The sequence below is a fragment of the Heteronotia binoei genome, chromosome 1, assembly GCF_032191835.1.
Source record: "Heteronotia binoei isolate CCM8104 ecotype False Entrance Well chromosome 1, APGP_CSIRO_Hbin_v1, whole genome shotgun sequence".
NCBI lineage: Eukaryota > Metazoa > Chordata > Lepidosauria > Squamata > Gekkonidae > Heteronotia > Heteronotia binoei.
Genome location: NC_083223.1, coordinates 177,848,767 through 177,870,873, shown reverse-complemented (window position 1 = coordinate 177,870,873; position 22,107 = coordinate 177,848,767). Strand labels below are relative to the sequence as shown.

Below are 22,107 nucleotides of genomic sequence, written 5' to 3'. Positions count from 1 at the left end.
TCATCCCAGATCATTTTGCTCTCCTGCATTACACTGATCCTGTAGCTGCACTTTAATAAGCCTAGAGAAAAGGCTGTTTTCCCATTTCTGAGCTCTCACAAAGCCACTTGATGGCTCCATACTAACTTGGTACTTCTTGGGCACACTCTGAGTGCCATCTTGACTCTTCCAGTCACCATGCTTGGTACCAGGCTCCTTCTGAGAACTCTGTGCTCGCCAATGCATCATCATCCATCCCAACATACTCTGCAGCTCCTCCATTCGCTCCTTTATCTAAAGGGAGACAAAAAAGGAAAATAAAGATGGTAGAAATGTGAACTGAGAATGCCTTACTAATATTCTGTCCCTTCCCCACTGAATATGGACTCAAGAAGAAGAGTAAAGATGCCTGCCAGGGCTCTTTCACTTGTGTAAAAAGAGCTACTTTCTAACTGAAATTTCATCAACATTTGCTATCCAGGAGCAGGAATGAATAGACTACTGAACCCTTTGGACTTAAACATTGTGGCTGCCACTGAGCAGTGTTGTCTGAGCTTTTTCTACCTCTGGGTCAAACGAGTAAGAGTGCTAGCTGATTTGCCTCACTGAATGCATAACTCACTAGTAAAACTGCCTCACCGGGTTCTTCTAAGTCATGGATAGCCAACTGATGTCCTAAAGTAGTTTATTTGGCCCCTGGCAACACCAAATTACCAATCAAATCTACAATAAAATATTTCTTCAAAATTTCACTCTTAAGAATGTTTTTCCAAGTTCTGAAAGACAGAGGTATTCTACTTTGGATTACCACCTCTGAATTGGAATTGGTTGATTCCAATTGGTCAACTGGAATTACTGAGTCTGAGAAATTGGTTCCCAGCAACCAATCAATGTGTTTTGTGGCTAATTATCTGATGTGATCTGGATGCTAAGTAGGGATGCCAGCCTCCAGGTAGGACTTGGGGATCCCCTGGAATTACAGCTCATTTCCAGTATACAGAAATCAGTCCCTTTAGAGAAAATGGACATTTGGAAGGTGGGCTCTGTGGCGCTGTATACCAATGAGGTTCCTATCCCCCCTCCCACCCCCCCCCCCCAGGTCCACCTCCAAATCTCCAGGACTTTTCTAACCTGGATCTGACAATCCTATCCTAGCTTGATTAACACCTTGCTTTTCAGTCACAAAAAAGTACGAGAGTCATATCACAAGATAAAATTGCAAAACACACTTAAAAGAAATCCTAAGGGATTCAAAACTGCAGACAGCAGCAGCATAAAAGCAGTAATTAAAAACAGCCCTCCCCCCAAAAAAGAAACCCTCAAGAAAACTGTCAAATGTTAAAAGCAGCAGAGATAAATGAGCCATGCAATCAGCGATAGAGCACACAGACTAAAACAGCTTCAAGGAATAAAAATGCCAAATACTTTCTGGAATAAAGTCATTTTCCCAGAAAGCCAAAAGGGAAGAGGCCTGACTGACCATCCTGGGGCAAGTAATTCCAGACTGGAGGACATGGTGAAAAAGCCTCCTTGCAAACACCAGGAGCCAGTTTGAGGGCACAGGCAGGCTCATGTGGCCAATTTGAGTAAGGAGCCTGACCATTTGGGAGTCTGTATAATAGAATACTCTTTTATTCTAGGATCACAGTCTGGTAAACAGAGTAGTCCCTACGAATATAGAAATGGCTGCCTGTACTGCAAGCCGCCATTTCTCAATGGCATCTTGCCAAGTGCACACCTTTACAAAGTGAACAATCCAAGTGTCCTGCAACTATGCTCAAAGGCTGACATTCAAAAAAAAATATCAGCAGGAGCCCAGAAGGCCTTTTCTAGACAACAGCCTTCTACACTTACTGTCTCACTCAGGTCATGCTCCTCAGCCACCAGCTTCCATCCTGCAGCTGCCAACTCTTCAAACTCCTTCAACTTAGTTTCAATGTTGCTCTCCAGCTCCTCGCTCCGATTCTCTGACAGACCATGAGCGCTGCTCAGACTGTCTGATGAGAAGATCTGAGCACGGGTGTCTTCTGTCCAGGAGCTAGGAAGTCAAGAAAAGAGAGACAGATTTATCAGAAAACGGCAGCTAATAGGAACTCCATACAAGATTTGGAGTGGAGTGTTATCGAGGCAGGAAGAATCCCACAGAAACCTCAGACTGCCAAAGCCCTTGAGCCCCAGGAGAGACCACAGTCACCCCCGACCACTGCACCACACTGCCACAGAAGTGATAGCTGGACTGAGCTCCCCAAAAGTCTGAGGCCACCTCTGTTTTTGATGCACATGCTGTCATCTGTGTCTCCTCTCCTGTTCTTGCATCTGCCAGACAACAGGGGGCAGAGCTGCTTGCCACTAGTTCAGTGCACCTCCCCACCCAGCCTTGGCAGCTAAGAGTTGCTGCTGCCTCCTTGAAATGAAGAAAGGAAACGTGTGGGCAGGTGAGTCAGCAGAAGCAGCTGCTTCAAGATGCCACCACTATTTGCTTGTTGACCTGGATGGGCAAGTGGCTATGACCACTTCCTCACAGAGACCTGCAAAGGCACCTCCCACAGTGAAAATAACAATGGACGTCAAAGTGTCCAGGATGGTGGCTGGCATCCACACACCACATCCTTGCCGCTGCCACTCTACCTTCTCTGCAATGACAGTCCCACCAGGATCCTCTGCAGGCCAGGAATCTCACCACCACCACCCCTTCTACTTTCCCAGCTGAGGGAGAAAAAGGCATTAAAGGGCTAAAAAAAGGGGGAGGGCAGTCATGTGAATGAAGCTTAGTGCCACCACTTGGAAGGTAGTTAGTTCTTCCCCCTCCCCGGATTGGCTGTAACCACAGCTTCCACATGGAAGCTCCACCTACAGCCACCCCACATTTCGTTGTTTAAATTGAACCAAAGGAGGTTTTTCTTTGATTTATTGGAAGCAGGAAAGCCCCAGGAACCACACATATCATGCCTGGAATGTTGCCCATGATACCATTTTCCTGACCTAAAACAGCCCCCACAGATAAGGTTGCCAGCTCAGGGTTGGTAAATACCTGGAGATTCTGGGTGTGGAACCTGGGGAAAGTGGGTCGAAGGGAGTGAAGGGACCTCAGCAGGGCACAATACCATAGAGTCCAGACTCTAAAGCAGCCATTTTCTCTAGATGAAATGATCTTGGTCACCTGGAGATCTCCAGGAGCCATTTGGAGGCTGGCAATCCTACCCACAGAGCTGCTGCTTGCTCTATTAGGGACATTATACAGGTCAGGGCCTGTATGCTTGCCTAAATGGGAAAAACAGCAGCTTAGTAGTCAGAAAAATGGTGCATGGAGGTCATGGTCAAATAAGGCCAGTTTGACTTGAAAATGTATGAAAAGGCTTCCGGAGCATTTTTATAGGTAAACGGCTTAGCAGCAGTGACAGGAGACCTCAGTCTGATCAGACCATGCTTTGTGTTTGTGTGTGTTTCGGGGCGGTGGGTAAGGTTGGTAAACTACTTCTTGCAACACAGTCCTAGCCCTAACTGGGGTTTCATATATCTGCTATTTTACTAGAAATAAAAAGCTTTTATTTATTTTATTTATTTGGTAAATTTATATTCCGCCCTTTCCCAGATGGGCCTAGGGCAGATTACATTCGGGTAAAACTGGTCACATACAATAAAACCAATAAATACAATAAAACCAATAAATACAATTAAAACAACAGCACAACACAGTACTACATAACAAAGGCGGGCGGGCGCGTAGCGCAACTTGGAGTATAATCATCCAGGGGCCCAGGTATGGTAGTTCAGATGATGCATCACTGTGGGGGTGGATAGCCGATGGTATAGGCAATAAAGTAAAGGACGCCTGCTTACCTCAACTAAATGCCTGGTGGAACAGCTCTGTCTTACAGGCCCTACAGAAAGGTAACAAATCTGGTAGGGCCCGTATCTCCATAGGGAGCTGATTCCACCAGGCCGAGAAGGCCCTGGCCCTGGTCAAGGCAAGATGGACGTCCTTAGGGCCAGGGATGACCAGCAGATGTTGGTTGGCTGATCGCAGCAGCCTTTGGGGCTCATATGGGGAGAGGCGGTCCCGCAGGTATGTCGGCCCCGTATAGAACTCTGTATAGAGAACTCTCAGTATCTTCTCTGGTTTGGTCCTAAGAGTCCCTCAGAGTATCCAAGCTTTAATCAGCTAAAAAGTGTCAGCTCTTCTCACTGTATTGTTTTTCTAGCTTTCAGAGGGCAAGATACATCCTTGATGAAGCAGAACAGGAAACACTTACTGGAAATAAAAATCTGCTCTCTGAAGCAGTGTCTCACGAAAGCTCATACCCAGCCCAGGGCTGGCCCTAGACTGTCTGGCACACTAGGCAAGGCTAACTTCTGGTGCCCCCCCTCCGCACTGAAAACTTCAGCGAGTCTCATGGGGGGCGCCCAATTTGGTGCCCCCAGAAGGCCAGCTCCCTAGGCAATTGCCTAGTGGCAGGGCTGGCCCTGACCCAGCCACAAATTTTGTTAGTCTTTAAGGTTCTACTGGACTCTTGCTCTTTTCTACTGCTACAGACAGACTAACACAGCTACCCATCTTGATCTGGAAATTAAATATAAGACATAAGACCAATTACAAAGCTATGTGGTGGAATCATACACTTTATATAGTTGCACATACACACATTGTGGAGTAGTGATACCCGGAACTTTAAAGGCTGCTTCAGGCCATCTTGCAACTAAATATTCCAGAGATACAAAATAACTGCCAGAGGCCACGGACTTACATAATGGCCAAATAATCTCTGAAGAATTGCCGCAAACGAACAGCACGCTCTCCACGGACTGCATTTTCGAACACCAGCTTTTGCAGCTCCTTCCAAGCTTCTGGTGTTTCTTGAATCCCCTTGGAGTTGTCACATGTCTGAACGAGGCAGGGCTCTTCCAGCTGAGTAGCTGCTCTGCCCAGGTCCTCCAGGTCCACTTCCAGGTCAGACATATCACTCTGTGGAAAATGGACAGCAGCATTCAGAATGGTAACAAGACCCAGCAACAGGGACCTTCTGGCTCCGCTGATCCCTTTCCATTCTCCCTTCTGCTTTTCAGAGGCCAGAAGCATAACATCTATGCTAAACAGACGAGTGAGAGCTTAGAGGCAATGACCTCTGTGTGGTGTATGCATGAGTGCCTTGGGTGGAAGGACAGATACTCAAGGCTCTCTCTGGCACTACAGGCTGTAACACCCTGGCTCTTCACCACTGCCACAGGGGAAATGCAACTTAAATGTGATGTGGTGTCAGATCCCGGATCCCAAAGTCTATGAGCACCACATTGATTCCTTTTGGCTGCTGCCAACCTTATATCTGTATAAATGGGACCTGTGCCTCATAATGCCTGGCTTGGATTCTGCTGTTGCCAGACAACAGCACTAGGAATGCACTCTGATCTGCTGTCCACAGGCTATCAGGAATTCCCACTCTGACAAATCCAAAAGTGCCAGAATGGGATGTTCTGACTAGAGGATACTGTTTGATGGATAGCCCCCAGTGACTTTGAATGCATATACCTGCACCAAGGTGAAGCAAAAGAGGCCAATCACATCCCAAACCTAATACATATTTTGCGATCAGCTGAAATCTGGGTTGGGGCATCAAACAAAAGCAAGTTAACCTGATGCCAGACAGATCAAACTGAAGGGTAAGAGCACAATGTGATCCTCCTTTGGGAGAAGCCAAATTCAGCGATCTGCACTGTGCCTCTTGCTCTCACCTCTATCTCTTGTTGCCTTCTCAACATGACCTGCAGTTCCAGCAGCTCCTGCTCACTTTTCACTGTGGCAAAGCTTTTCTCTGCCTGGATGAGGTCCTGAGCCAGTGCTTCTGCATTGACCCTCAAGGTCTCCATCTGGGAGGTGATCCAGGACAGCTGGGAAGAGAGCAGTGAAGCTTAAAGGTCATGCAATGTGCTGCCCATGCCATTGGAGAGAGCCTTCTTTAGTCTGGTCCACAATTCTGAAACAGTCATTCAGACATGCAAGCCTCTGTTTAGCCCCAGGACAGAAGCTGGTGGTTTCAGGGTCTTAGTCTTGTACTCCTGCCCCCTGCTAAAAGATGATTTTTGTGTGGTTTGTACATGTCAAAATACCCCAAGCAGTTTTTAACAGTTCATACTTCACCAATGTAATTTGTACCATTCTGCATGTTTCTTAGCATGAAAGCTACAACAACTGATTTTTATAGAATATGTCTCACATTGTACAAGGAACAGTTGGTGCAGAGTCTATGTCTCAACCTGGATGCCCCTCCTGATTAGGGCTCCATTCTATGGTTCTGTGGCAGGGCAGCAATACTTCATTGTACCTCTATTCTTTACATGCATGGAAAGTGTGCCAAGATATTGTATGGAAACAGAGAGGAGCAAATGAAACTAAACAGAAACAAGAGATGGAATGGTAATACAGATATCACCTCAGCACCATATTAAAACACCTAGTAGCTTTGCCCCAAATACTTGTTTTGGATGGACAAGATGTTCTTTCATGGTTTCCATTCATTGTCCAGTAGATAATCCTTCTCCTTCACTGTCAGACTTTCCTTTAAACCCCCCACAAATTAATCCAAATGTGTGTGCCTTACCCTATCAAGTCTTCTTTTCTCACAGAGAATCTGGCTTATTTCAGGAAATGGTGTTCTTCCTAATCTCACATGACTCAAACTGCTACATTCCTTTCAGGACCTCCCCTTCTCCCCCATTTGAAGGACAGAGCTGGGACAAGCCAAACCAAAATCTGAAGAGCAGCAACAGGGAAATGCTGGTGTATTATGAACCCTTCTGTTAACCCTCTCTTACCCTTGTTTCTTCCCATCTTTCAAAGCCTGCACATAGCATTTCAGGTTCTCTGTCTGAGTTGCTGCCTCCACAGCCCGTTCACGTTCTTTTACCACATCATTAAGCATCTCTACAGCCTCTTGCAGTTCCTCCAGGGGTCTGCACAGGTCCTTACTGCTCAGCTGCTGCCCTCCATGGGCTATGAGGAAGGGCAAAGATTCTTGTGAGCTTAGCTGGTTAGCCACTCTCTAAACCAAACAATGGACAGAAAACATGGTTAGAGATCTATATGATGTTATTTTTTATTCATATTTTATATTCTTTGTGACTGACTGTAGTGGCCTTTAATTAGACACAACAAATGCTATTGTACCTTATATAACTCATGTGTTTTATATACATAATAATCCATATCCCTGGCTTTATTTATTACAAGGGAATTTTGAGAATAAGATTACCATTATCTCCATTTTTGCAAGTAAGGAATATGATTTTGAAAACCATGGCTTTTCCCAAGGCTGCACAGGAAAACTTAAATGGAATTTCTACTAGTATATTTGAAAACAAAGGTTTTTGGCAATGACCTTTACAGAGAGACTTGAACAAGCAACAGCAGTCCTTCACAGAAAAGATGTCCATAGTTAAACTAAACGTAGTCTGCTCCATATATGCAAAATCATAAGAACAAAATAAGAGCCCAGATGGATCAGACTAGTGGCCCACCTAGTCCAGCAAGTTCTGCAGAGTGTCTAACATACTGTCCTGGAAGGCCAACGAATGGGCACAAATGTCAAGACCTTCCCCAGATATTGCTTCCTAGTATTGGGTATCAGAAGTTTACTACCTCTGAATATGAACATAAGAAGCTGCCTTATACTGAATCAGACCCCCAGTCCATCAAAGTCAGTATTGTCTACTCAGACCGGCAGCAGCTCTCCAGGGTCTCAAGCTGAGGTTTTTCAAACCTTTTTGCCTCGACCCTTTTTAGTTGGTGATGTCGGGGATTGAACCTGGGACCTTCTGCTTACCAAGCAGATGCTCTACCACTGAGCCACCGTCCCTCCCCTAATATGGCGGTTCCCTTTAATCAACATTACGGGTGTGCATTTGGGTATATGCCAAGAAAAAATATACCTGAAAAACACCTTATCTTCTAGTATATTTTGGCATCCCGAGGGGGGCACTCTCGCCACCAACTCAGCTGGAGCTCTTTTGGCCTGTTCAACCAATTGCTGAAGAGACCTCCAGTGAAGCCTGCGGGGAAAGTTCTCCCTGCAAGATCAGCTGCTTGGTGGGCTCTGTTGGGCTGTCTGGTTTAAACCAGATGGCTCAGAAGAGCCTGTGAGAAGAACTCTCCTTGCAAGATCTGCTGCTTTGCAAGTCCTTTTGGACAGTCCGATTTAATGGGATGACCCCAAAGAGTCCCACCTCTCAACTGATTTTTGCAGCTTCCCAGTTGCTTTTTTTTCCTCTGTATTTTTTTGGTTTGGGTTTATTGGGTCCGAAGAAACCTGGCATTTTCGAAAAATCCCAGATCCAAGTTCTTTATCAGTATTGTGATCTAGATTTTTTAAGGAATCGTGAATTTTTTTCAGGTCCAATAGACCTGAACTAAAAAAAATTGAGGGGAAAAAACCCTACATACCCCTAGTCACCATGATTCTGACAAAAGGGAGCTTCCCCCCTTCAATTTTGCCTACCCCATCTAACTCTTTTTTTCATCTCACCAGTGTGTTGTTCTTCTGGCTGAGCATCTCTTCCATCTGCACATTCTGTAAGAATTCAGTTAAAACTAGGGAATCGCACAGCTCTGATGCCCAACGCTGAAGGGCCTCTTGAACACAGGTCAACCTGGTAGGAAAAACATATGGATCTAGGTGCCAATCTGTTCCACAGCACAGAAGAAAGTGTCATCTAAGATTGTTCAGTTGATTCCATAAAACAGGAAATCTGTCAGGGATGGAGGATGAATATTAAGCTGTAAGTGTAGCCTTATTAAAGGTAAAAAGGTAGTCCCCTATGCAAGCACCAGTCGTTTTTGTCTCCGGGGTGATGTTGCTTTCACAACGTTTCACAGCAGACTTTTTATGGGGCGGTTTGCCATTGCCTTCCCCAGTCATCTACACTTTCCCCGCAGCAAGCTGGGTACTCATTTTACTGACCTCGGAAGGATGGAAGGCTGAGTCAACCTGGAGCCGGCTACCTGAACCAGCTTTCGCTGGGATTGAACTCAGGCCGTGAGCAGAGGGCTCCGACTGCAGTACTGCAGCTTTACCACACTGCCTCTTTTCTGGCTGTTCCCAACCCATTCTTCCCAAACCATATTTCCCTGGAGAAATGTGATCCCATTTCCCACTCCTGGGACTCCTGGCTTCTTAATCTGATTCCTGTGCTCCACACAGAACCCTCCCACCACCCTGTTCTTAGAACTCACTTTTCTTTTACTCTTTCCATTTTCCTCTGAATCATGGCAGCTGCTGTGTGTTCCAGGGAGGGTCGCATCTGTATTTCCTCCTGCAGGGCTTGAAGCTTAATGCTCCATGCCCTAACCTGGTTCTCCAGACTGTCGATCTTCTGCAGGTCTTCATGAATGTTATCAAGGCTCTTCACAGCTGTTGGCTCTGAGATTAGGTCTGTCACAGTTCCGAGCCAACATTCAGCCTCTTCTAGCTCCGCAACCAACTGCAGGGCCTACAAACAGTAAGGCATAATTCAGGCAAGGCAGTGACACATGGCCTGAGTATTGTCCCCATGACTGAACATGCTCTGCAGGAGGAAGAGAAAGTACCCTAAGCACAAGGGTTAAGTTTCAGTGTGGAAGAAAAATGGAACTCTCACATCAGAACTGAGCTGATTCAAGTTTTTCTGAACTTTATACTGACTGCCACACAAGAGCCTGAACTGACTGTAGTGCAAGCAGGGATACTGCAGGTGTCCCCAAACTTTCTGAGCCTATGGGTACCTTTGGACTTCTGATACAGCATGGTGGGTGCAGCCACAAAACAGCTGCTGCAGGAGGCAGAGCCAGCCATAAAATGGCTACCACAGCTTATCTTCAGTCACAAAGGGAAGATCCTTGTGCTGCAGTGGCAGTCAATCAAATCTCTGACAGCTTTTGCTGGGCAAAAGTCCCATTTGGCCCCACATACTTTCTAAAAACGTTTGGTGAACATCAGGAAAGGTGCTGGTGGGCACCATGGTGTCCATAGACACTGTGCTGGGGATTTCTGGAATACAGGTTTCTTCAGAAGACACCTCATGAGCAATGCAGGACAAAGCTCTAAACAAAGAACCTTTTGCATGTGCATTGAACTACATATTAGCTGAAATACATCGCTTCTGTCAAAAATGGAAGCTGTGTGTCCCCCCTCCTCCTTTGTAAAATCTAGTATAACTTAGCTCATGTTGTAACAATTAAACACTGAGGGTTTTTCTTTGCCCTGTTCCCCGTCACCATTTGCTTTTGGTAGAGTCAGGAAACACAATGGCATGACATCACAGTACATGACATGTTATACACATACGTAGTAGAAGAGAAAAGAAAAAGAAAGTCACTGCTTTCAGCAGCAACTCTTACTCACTGTATCAGTCTCCCTCAGGGCCACACCATTCTCTTGATGCCTTCTTTTCAGCTCTGCCCAGAGATCCTCCAGCTCTTCAAGGGCATCTTCCATTTGCGGACTCCATCTATGGCCAGTACGCAGCAACTGCTGTAGTTCCTAAAAAGTACACACAAGTACCACTGAACCACGTGAACGTGTGATACAGCCTTGTACAGAGCCCATCTAGCCCTGTCTACACTAGAGGTCTTCAGCAGAGATTCCTCCCAGTGCCCTGTTAACCAAGATCCTTTTAACTGAACATGCCATGAATTAAACATTAGACCTTCTGCGTGTAAATAAAATGTGTGCGCCATGACTGAGCTACAGCACCCACCAGTGTCATGGGTGCTGGGGACCCTGCAGAGGAAGTGGAGCCTGCAGAAGAAACTGTGCCCCTGCCACCTGCACCAGTGCCCCTGCCTCCTGCTGGAGAAGATCCCAGCCCCCCTGCCTCGCCCTCTCGGGTGGCGCGTGTGCGTGACCGCCTCCGTCAGGACCTCAGGGATCGGAGGAGGGCGGCACGCTCACAAGCAAGACGCTCCCTGAGCCCTGCGTTTTGAGAGGATTCTGGCCCTTCTAAGAGCAAGGATGCTTGAGTTGTAACAGGATCCTGGCTGCATCTCTGAGCCAGCAATTAGCCCAAATGGGCAACAGCCAGCAGAGGGCTATATAGCTGTAGGCTTTGGGAGGAGGCTTTGTGGAAGCAACTAGTCATCTCCCTGATGTTCTAGCATCCACTCCGGCTTGACTTTGGTTTCTGGACTCCCTGACTTTGGCTTGTGACTTCTGGACCTCGGACCCGCGATACTTGTACAATGATTCGGATTTGGCGCCTCGGACCCTCCTGCTTACTGGCTACAGACCTCGGACTGCCCCTGGACTTTGCCTGACCCGGCCCCAGCCGTGACAACCAGCCTAATCTGTTTCCCTCTTAGACACATACTACAAGTCCAGCTGATTGTCACTGATGGGGAGCTGCTCTTATCCAGCTGAAAAGGATTTATTTATTTAGATATTTATACTCTACTTTCCCCTCCCCAATAAGGATCCAAAGCAGCTTCACTCATGCACTGAAAGCTTTTAGACCCATTATTCAAGCCATTTCAGCTCCCAGTCAAGGTGTGCTTGACAGAATACTCCGTAGTCACATTCCTCCTGACAAAAGAAGATTTCAGCAACATCAGCCTCGAACTATTGAAACCTTCTCCCTCGTATGATTCCTGACTTGTACTATTTGTATCCACTTCTGGTGCTTGATTATTTTGGATTACATAACTAAGATTGCCTTCAACACACCATTTCCTTACCAGACAACTTCCCTTTCTTTTTTTATCTGAAGAAGTTCTCAGGGTCTGGGAACTTCCACCACCACCCTGCCAACTAGTCAGGGAACTGCTCATTGAGCTCATCTGAAATCTGTTCCCCTTCTCTAGCTCAGAGATTAAAATCCATTGTCCTTTAATCTCATCCCCTGTATCAGAAGCTGTCAAAATGTTCCAATTTGAGTTCAGAATCCAATTCTTGTTGAAGACTACTCTACATGGTTCAGTCTTGCTCTTCGTGACCAATTCTATGGGCTTTTCACCTGGATTTCTACTCGGATTTTACCTTTGGAATTTTACTTAACTTAGTCTGCTTGGTTCCCTTGATCTTGGCCATGGAAGCATCCTTCAGGAAACTCCATGCCTCCCAGCTTTGCATACCTATACTTCCAAATCTCCCAGATAACTTCCCTACTCAGGGTCCGACCAGGATATAATTGCCACTTTCCTTGTTGCTCCTTCTCTCTTATCCTCTCTCTCAATATTATGCACAATGCATGTGGACATTTGGAATATCTGCATTTATTGTGGGAATTCTAGTATTCTATGCATTTATTCTGACTGCATAAAAGCATTAGATATATTCTCAATAAATCATCTCTCTTTTCAGAAATACACAATTTTTCTCTGCAGATTTGTCGCAGAGTCTCATAACTTTATCACAGATTCCTAAGAGAGAGTGTGGTGCTTTAAATTCAGATTTGAACATGTTCTGTTTAGCCAGACGTTGGCTCTTAAGTTAGCAGCATCTGCTAGGACAGGTAGAAGAAGAAGAGTTGATTTTTACAACCTGCTTTTTCTGCCCTAAGGAGACCCAGAGTGGCTTGCAATCACCTTTCCCTTTCCCTCCCCACAACAGACACCTTGGGGAGTAGGTGGGGCTGAGAGAGTTCCAAGAGAACTGTGACTGCCCCAAGGTCACCCAGCAGGTTTCATGTGCAGGAGTGGAGAATGAAAACCCAGTTCTCCAGTAGAGTCCTCCTCTCAAGTAGAGAGCCAGTTTGGTGTAGTGGTTAAGTGCGTGGACTCTTATCTTGGAGAACCAAGTTTGATTCCCCACTCCTCCACTTGCATCTGCTGGAATGGCCTTGGGTTAGCCATAGCTCTGGCAGAGGTTGTCCTTGAAAGGGCAGCTGCTGTGAGAGCCCTCTCAGCCCCACCCACCTCACAGGGTGTCTGTTGTGGGGGGAGAAGATATAGGAGATTGTAAGCTGCTCTGAGTCACTGATTCAGGGAGAAGGGCGGGGTATAAATCTGCAATTCTTCTTCTTCTGTTAACCACTCCACCAGGGGTGTTGAACTCATTTGTTATGAGGGCCAGATCTGACATAAATGAGACCTTGTTGAATCAGGCCATGTTGGGCTGGGCCATATGCATACCTGTTTAAAATTAGGTAGCAGAGATATAAACTTTATAAAGGAAACAAAATTAGCAATTTAAAAAAAAATAAAATAAAACATGCTTAAAACTATAGCACTTATTGGTCTTAAAGGTGCTTTCTGTGTATTTCTCCCATAGGATCCAGGGAGCTGGGCAAAGGAAGCTCTGGCTCTTTCCTTCCTTCCCCAGGGGACCAGGAGGGGGCGGAGTCTCAGCCAATAGAGGGAAGAGAAGCTTGGCTCAGTAGCTCTGCTGTGGGATTGAGAGAGCCTGGCAAAGCAAGCTCTGCATCCCCCTCCCAAGGCAGTAGCTTCAGCCAATGGAGAAAATAGAGGTTTTGCTCTGTAGCTCCTGTACAATTGAGCAAGCTTTGCAAACTGTGCAGAAGAAAGTAAGAGAGAGGGAGAAGGAAGCAGATGATAGCCAGCGGCTTGGGGGCCTGATAGGAGCCCTCCAGGGGCTTGATTCGGCCCCCAGGCCACATATTTGACACCCCTGTACTACATCATGCTGGTGTTTTCCTATGTTTGACTATTTTGGTTTGTAACTAGGATCCCATCTGGAAGAGGGCTGATTCACACATTATGCGTGTCTACTTTACACATGTACAGGTACAATAGCAGCCTAGTGATATTACACTATCATATGCCTGTCTATTGGGACTTCAGAAAGAACTGGGAGAGAATCCCACCCCAAAAGCCCTTTGCCCAGCTGAGATCATCTGTACTATCAGAGCTCAGCTGAGGGTAAAGAGTCTGAGAAAGCCAAGCTATAGGGCTACATATGGGGTGGGAGGAATCTGCCCTTCTCAGCCGCACCTCCTTGCATATTTAAACAAAAGGAAATGCCACCACCATGTCTAGTTTGTCCATGGCAAGTAGTGGTATCAGGACAGCCAGACAGTCTTTAGGCCGTTTACAGAACACACCCTGCTGAGAAACATTGAGAAAACTGTCATGGCTACAACAGTGAATATAATGATATGAGTCACAATACAAGAAAACAGCAGCGCAGTCCTATCCTTACTCCTGCCTAAATCTATTGAAATCAATGGGTTTAGCCTAGAATAATTCTGCACAGGACTGCACTTTCAGAATTTCACCAGGGTTTGTGCAGAGGACATTACCGCATCAGCAGTCAGGCAGAAACCCTGAAAGTGGGACTTTTGCTGGGGTGGGTCCTTCAGTGTGTTTGGCTGTTTGGAAAGCTTCCTCCTCCTGCAGTAGACAGAGAATATGGGGAAGGTGGTACATTCTGGTTCATCAGTCAACAATTACAAGACCAAGCATGCATGTGTGAAACAACCAGCTGAGCATTCATTATATCTGATGTCACCTCATTGGTAATGCATTTTTGAACAGAGGCAGTTCATATGTTCAGCTATAAGTCACTGAACAGGAGGAATATGTGTGTTTGAATCAGACTTCAAGTAAGAACATAAGAGAAGCCATGTTAGATCAGGCCAATGGCCCATCCAGTCCAACACTCTGTGTCACACAGTGGCAATTTTTATATATATACACACACACACACACACTGTGGCTAATAGCCACTGATGGACCTCTGCTCCATATTTTTATCTAAACCCCTCTTGAAGGTGGCTATGCTTGTGGCCGCCACCACCTCCTGTGGCAGTGAATTCCACATGTTAATCATCCTTATAAGAACATAAGTAATACATGTTCATTAACACTTGGGGTTGTTGTCTCAGTATAGTGGAGTATCTCCACTTTCAGATCCCCCAGCATTCCCTTCTCATCCTACACAAGTTGATTCCTGGGGTTGTGTGGGACCCATATAGAGTAAGCTACATGGCTTAGTGAGAAGCCCAGAACCCTAGGAGTCGGCTGAGAGGAAGGGGAAAGTGGGAAACACCATGAATGTTAGTGCCTTCTGGTGACGGGTCACTGAATCCAACCCACAGCTTCATAGGCTCTATCATACAGTACCATTTAAAAAAAAAACAGGACTCCCAGAATATACCTACAGGGGTTGGGATCTCAGTCCTGACCTGAGGAGCTGTCCCTTTCTTGGGAGGTAGGCCAAAATTTTAGCTTGCATGAACCTGTTGATAAGCACTGTAGCAGATTCCACGAAGCAACCTGGACCATCCCACAGCCACTTCCCTCACTATTCTTTTTCCCGTTAGAAATCTTCTCCTAGAACAGTATTACATGTGCTGGCAGTACCTCTTGCTGTCATTGTGAACAGACTCTCTTCCTGTTGAAGTTGGCCGGCCTTCCAGGCCTCTTGCACGTTCTGCCACACTTCCTAGGATGCTCTTCTGCACCTAGGGCAAGACAGCCCTTATTCAGAATGCTGCTATTAAGGTAAGTGAGGTTTGTTGGGATGAGGCAGGACCATCCTCCAACCTTATTGAGTCAGTTTCTGAGAATTTGCCTTCATCCACCTCTGCTGTTACACAGACATTGCAAAGAGTTTATCAGTAGCCTGCTCTAGATTATATAACATTTTATTCTAGCATAAAATTTTAAAAAATGGGAGGGGGGAATTACACTCTGAACAACTCTAACCACTTGGAATGCAGGGTGTTGACTGTGGGGTCCTTGAGGGACAAGAGCACAATCAAAATGTATGAGTTATGGTGATTGAAAAAGAAGACAGGTTTGGTGCCAAGTGTTTGGAACAACTGAAGGAACATTTTGCACTCTTGATAGGGGCTATCTAGTAAGGAGGTATGCAGGAGATAGGAGGTTGTCACTTGCCACTCTCACCTCTTCTCTCCATACTGCTTCAAGCTGCAAATTTATTGTATTAGGCTGAGACCTGGACAAAAGGCCTGAAGTCTGTTCTCGGAGGCAAGCAAAGCTGCTGGGGAAACTAAATGGGCTATTGCCTAGCAACCAACACTGCTCTTCTCTAGTGTGCACAGGTGACTAAAAAACAGCGCAATGAGGCACTTACACTCATTTACTTGCTAGCTAAACTGTCCTGCTGGCTCAAGGTTTTATCCTCATCCAACTGTAAGCAGGAGGCTGCAGCTATAGACATCCATTTTGTCTGCTCTAGAAGCCTGGTCACTGGTTCTGGCCCAACAAGACCAGGGTCTCTTCTACACAGGGACAGTTCTCTTCTACACAGTGTTGCTCTCATTGCCACTGTGTTCACATAGCAGTTTCCACCACATTTTTCTTCCTCAGACCTCTATAGCTGCCAATTCCTCCCTCTCCTGCCATACAATTACAGGGCTTTTTCAAGATTAAAACAAACAAACAAAAAATGATCATTCCTTGATCAGTTCTGTGCAATGAAGATTTATTGCTACAATCAACTAGCTCCTCTGACCCCTCCCCCTTTTATTCTTAAAAGGAAATATCTAGCTCTTTTTATTACGGAGATACAACTGGTACAGTTTCTCCCTTATAGCTCTACAAGAGAAGAGCTAGACACTTCTTTAAAAAAAATGAAAGTTGGGAATTCACAAGAGCCACTAGATCTTGGAAAGAAATGGTGGATGCATGGGCTGAAGCAAGGAAAATGAAGCTAATCTGGGTGGAACCTTCAAAAATCTACATGGCATGCAAAGATGCTTTTGAAAAGTCTGCATCAAACTAGGGAAAAACTCAGAAAATGGATAATTAGATAACAATGTCATATTAACTCACTGACTTATTTCACGAAAAATATATGAATGACTTGATGATATATGGCAGGGGTGGCCAACGGTAGCTCTCCGGATGTTTTTGCCTACAACTCCCATCAGTCCCAGCCAGCATGGCCAATGGCTGGGGCTGATGGGAGTTGTAGGCAAAAAACATCTGGAGAGCTACCATTGGCCACCCCTGAATATGGTTTTTCTGACTATGAAATACGCCTAACAGGAATGAAATAGCGAGATTGCATGTTTGTAATTAAAAGCAAGGAATATTTTGTAATCAAAGTTGTATTTGTTGTCAGGACCAGCTTCAGGGCATCTGAAGCCAGAGGCAAAGTGCTGCCCTCCGCCCACCCCCCTTCCTCCCCACATGGTGGCAGCATGGCATGACTCCTGTGCCCCTGGCCACCATCACTCAGCCCCATGAGTGCTTCCGGAAGCTTCCAGACCTGGAATGCTAAGCAGCAGTGACTGGGTGGTGTGTGTGATCTGAGGCGCAGGAGCCGTGCTGTGCTGCTGTGCTCACCTATTTCCCTTGCCGAGTAGGCGAGGGGAGGAGGACCCAAATTGGTGCCCTCCCAGGGCCATGACCTAGACAGCTGCCTAGAGTTGCCTAATGGATGGGCTGGCCCTGTTAGTTGTAGAGAAAATTGGAAGCCTTTTAATCCCCTTCCCCTTTTCCTATTAGTTTGTTTTACAGTGTTTGATTTTGGAAGTTTCTATTTTGCTGTATATCTTCCTAAAGAATCTGCTGCAGTTTGGATGCCACACCGGAGCAAAACCTCCATGTAGAAGCAACGCAGGATTCTCATCTCATTATTCAACTGTAAAAGTTGTCAGAGATCTATGATTGGGTCTCCAGCTTCTCTAAATTTTCATTAATGGTGTTGGGTGTGTGTGTGTGCATGCTTTGGATGGAGCCCACAGGGTCAAGAAACAGGTTGAACACATTTTTTAACCTTTTCAACCAAATAATTTCTCCAATGCAAAATCATTTATCTTCCCATAATAAGGAAAAACTTACTTTCTTCCAGATTACCACATACAGAGTTACTATTAATGGAAGAGGGAGATCCAGTCACGTAACTGAGCCCTGAGATTAGTCAGTCTGCACCTTGGATTCAAAGCATAAACGGTGCCTTATAAAGAAGGAACACAGATTTAAATAGGCTGTTGATTAATGTACAGTGCCCAAGAGATCTAATGTACAACAAAGGTCTTTGCTTACTCCCCATCCTGAGACTCTCCCTTGTTTTTCTTCAGCTTCTCTCCCTGCACCATTTGTAGCGATGGCTTTAACTTTCTCAGGACCTGGAGGATCAGTTGATTGTCTTGTCAAAGCCGAAAAGGGTTTTTTTTCACTCCTAAGACATGAGAATAGGAGGAAGGAAGGAAGTGAAAACAAAAACAAAAAAATAAAGCAGCTATGATGAGGAGTGGGAAAGGCTTCTTTTTACTTCCCATGTAACTTTTGCCCAGCTGACATAGGGGAAGCTACTGTCCGCACTACATACACAAAGAGAGAGAAAGTGTGTGTGTGTGTGCATGTGCGAGAGAAAGAGAGCAGCATATGAACAAAGAACATAAGAACATAAGAGAAGCCATGTTAGATCAGGCCAATGGCCCATCCAGTCCAACATTCTGTGTCACACAGCGGCCAAATATATATATATATATATATATATATATATATATATATATATATATATATACACACACACACACACACACACACTGTGGCTAATAGCCACTGATGGACCTCTGCTCCATATTTTTATCTAACCCCTTCTTGAAGGTGGCTATGCTTGTGGACGCCACCACCTCCTGTGGCAGTGAATTCCACATGTTAATCACCCTTTGGGTGAAAACAAGCATGAAGCTGCCTTGTATTGAATCAAGGTGAGTACTGTCTATTCAGACAGAGTGGTTCTCCAGAGTTTCAGGCAGAGGTCTTTCACATCACCTACTGCCTGGTCCTTTCTACTGGAGATGCCAAGGATTGAACCTGGGGCCTTCTACATGCAAAGCAGATGCACTTTGAATGATCTGCAGCCTCTCCCCAGCCCTTTAAAAAAACTACAGTACTTTCAGAAAACCTACAGAAGATTTATGTTAATCTTTTGTATATTGTGTTCCAAAACACTGAAGCATTAACATTTTTTTAAAAAGCTTCCACCATTTTGTCTACTGTCTTTAAATTAACAACAGGCTGACTTGCAGAAATCTAGCCACACTGGTAACATAGATTAGGCTTTTCTGGACATGGCAAAAGCTTCACTTGCTTAGTTTCTGCATCAAACCCTCCTGTTAAATGGAGGAGGAGGAGGAGGAAGAGGAAGAAGAAGAAGAAGAGGAAGATGACAATTATACATTCAGTGTTACTCCTACTACTGCAGAGGGAGTTCTTATACAAATGTTGGGTAAATAGAGTTTATATCCAGCTCAGAGAAACAAACATGAGGCATTCAACAATACCTCAACAGCTGCTGGAGCTGGGCCCAGCTCTCCTTAACATCTTGGTGCTTGAGAGACACTCGTGCTATCAGACTGGGATGCAGGGAAGTCAGCTGGGACACTGCAACATCCAGCATCTGAAAAGGCAGAAGACGCACCCAGTGAGTTCAGCTGGCCATCATGCCCAGATCAAGCTGGAACAACTTGTGACCACTCAGTTATCACACCCCATCTGCAATATATATTGTCACATGCTTGACAATCCTCCCCTGGTTTGTAGTCCCAGGTTGCCAGAACATAAGAAGAGCTCTGCTGGATCAGACCTATGTTCCATCTAGTCCAGCATCTTGTCTAACACAGTTGCCAACCAGTTCCTCTGGATGGCCAACAATAGGGTATAGAGGCCCAGGCCTTCTCCTGCTGTTGTTGCCTTCTGGCTCTGGGATTCAGAGGATTAGTGCATCTGAATATGGATTTTCCCCTCATTCACCATGGCTAGTAGCCATTGATAGACTTACCCTCCATGAATCTATCTAATTCCCTTTTAAAGCTATTTATTCCTGGGGCCATCAGTACATCCTCTAGCAGTGAATCCCACATTTTAATCACTCTCTGTGAAAAGTAGTATTTCCTTCTGTCCGTCCTGAACCTACTGCCCATCAGTTTAATTGAGTGCCCTTGAGTCCTAGCATTTTGGGAGAGGGAGAAAAAAATTCTTTTTGTCAACCATCTCCACCTCATGCATAATTTTATAAATCTCTATCATGTCCTTCCTTAGTTGACTCTTTTCTAAACTGAAAAGTCCCAGACTCTTCAGCCTTTCTTCTTAAGGAAGGTGCTTCATAAGAACATAAGAGAAGCCATGTTAGATAAGGCCAATGGCCCATCCAGTCCAACACTCTGTGTCACACAGTGGCAAAAAATTTTATATATATATATATATATATATATATATATATATATATATATATATATACATACATACATACACACACACTGTGGCTAATAGCCACTGATGGACCTCTGCTCCATATTTTTATCTAAACCCCTCTTGAAGGTGGCTATGCTTGTGGCCGCCGCCACCTCCTGTGGCAGTGAATTCCACATGTTAATCACCCTTTGGGTGAAGAAGTACTTTCTTTTGTCCGTTTTAACCTGTCTGCTCAGCAATTTCATTGAATGCCCACGAGTTCTTGTATTGTGAGAAAGGGAGAAAAGTACTTCTTTCTCTACTTTCTCCATCCCATGCATTATCTTGTAAACCTCTATCATGTCACCCCACAGTCGACGTTTCTCCAAGCTAAAGAGTCCCAAGCGTTTCAACCTTTCTTCATAGGGAAAGTGTTCCAGCCCTTTAATCATTCTAGTTGCCCTTTTCTGGACTTTCTCCAATGCTATAATATCCTTTTTGAGGTGCGGCGACCAGAACTGCACACAGTACTCCAAATGAGACCACACCATCAATTTATACAGGGGCATTATGATACTGGCTGATTTGTTTTCAATTCCCTTCCTAATAATTCCCAGCATGGCGTTGGCCTTTTTTATTGCAAACACACACTGTCTTGACATTTTCAGTGAGTTATCTACCACGACCCCAAGATCTCTCTCTTGGTCAGTCTCTGCCAGTTCACACCCCATCAACTTGTATTTGTAGCTGGGATTCTTGGCCCCAATGTGCATTACTTTGCACTTGGCCACATTGAACCGCATCTGCCCCCTAATCAACTTGGTTGACCTCCTTTGTACTTTTTCCTGCTCTACGATGTCCTTTTTGAGATACAGCGACCAGAACAGTACAAAGAATTCTAAATCAGGCCACACTACAGATCTATACAGAGGCACTACAATATCGGTTGTTTTATTCTCAATTCCTTTCCTAATAATCCCTAACAGAGTTTGCCTTTTTCATTGTTGCAGCACACTGGGTTGACAGTTTCATTGAGTTATCCACTATGAGTGCATTCACAATACACTAAATAATGCATTTTGCAACTGGATTTTTACTGTGTAAGAATAGCAAAACATCCAGTTGCAAAACACATTATTTAGAGTAGTGTGAATGCACCTTACAACATCATGATCTTTTTCCTTCTCAGTCTCAGGAAGTTCAAACTCCATTAGCCAATACTTGAAGCTGGGATTTTCTGTCCCAATGTGCATCACTTAATACTTACCAACCCTGAACTTCATTTGCCACATTATCGCACATTCACCCAGTTTGTGGAGGTCCTTTTGGAGTTCTTCACGGTCAACCTCATTTTGCACCATTGTGAATAATCTCTGCAAACTTGGTCACTTCACTACTCACCCCCCGTTCCAGATCATTCATAAATAAATTAAATAGTACCGGCCCTAATACCAACCTTTGTGAGGCCCCACTGCTTACTTCTCTCCTTTGTGAGAATTGTCCATTGATTCCTACTCTTTGCTTCCTGTCATTTAACCAGATTTTAATCAATAAGAGTGACTGATCCCATGAGTTATTTATCCCATGACTGCTTGGGAGTCTTTGGTGAGGTACCATATCAAAAACCTTTTGAAAGTCCAGATATATAATCTCTGCTGGGTCACCATTGTCTGTATGCTTATTCACTTTCTCAAAAAAACTCCCAAAGGTTGGTGAGGCAGAATTTTCCTGTGTAGAAGCCAGGCTGATTTTCCCTCTGCAGGCTTCATTGCTCCATGTGTTTTAACAGTTTTATCTTTGATGACAGTTTCTACTAATTTGCCCGAGACAGAAAGGCTAACTGGCCTGTATTTTCCAGTTCCCCTCTGGATCCCTTTAAAAATCTGGTGTCACATTTGCTCCAGTCTTCTGGTACAACAGCTGAATTTAGTGATAGATTACATATGTGGGTTGGTAGATCAAAGATCTGAGTTCTGATCTGAGTTCCTTAAGACCTCTGGAGTGGATGCCATCAGAACCTGGAAACTTATCAGTTTTTAATTTCCCCAATATGTCTA

At 45.0% G+C, this 22,107-nt stretch overlaps 1 protein-coding gene across 5 annotated transcripts in view; it reads right to left on the bottom strand.

Annotated features, from left to right (window-relative positions):
- The window catches only part of LOC132575967 (uncharacterized), an 88,610-nt gene that overhangs the window by 20,069 nt on the left and 46,434 nt on the right, over positions 1–22,107 (bottom strand). For 3 of the 5 annotated variants that reach the window (XM_060244659.1, XM_060244668.1, XM_060244679.1), the window contains exons 1-5: positions 6,787–6,977; positions 5,707–5,862; positions 4,725–4,942; positions 1,834–2,017; positions 127–273 (exon numbers count right to left, since the gene is read on the bottom strand). In XM_060244659.1, coding sequence (XP_060100642.1) covers positions 127–273; positions 1,834–2,017; positions 4,725–4,942; positions 5,707–5,862; positions 6,787–6,825 — 744 coding nt within the window. In that variant the 5' untranslated portion in view covers positions 6,826–6,977. Of the gene's footprint in view, positions 1–126; positions 274–1,833; positions 2,018–4,724; positions 4,943–5,706; positions 5,863–6,786; positions 7,014–8,492; positions 8,617–9,199; positions 9,457–10,346; positions 10,485–14,196; positions 14,288–15,259; positions 15,361–17,914; positions 18,051–19,161; positions 19,278–22,107 lie in introns of those variants that run through there. The other 2 variants (XR_009555719.1, XR_009555720.1) reach the window with 1 other exon arrangement.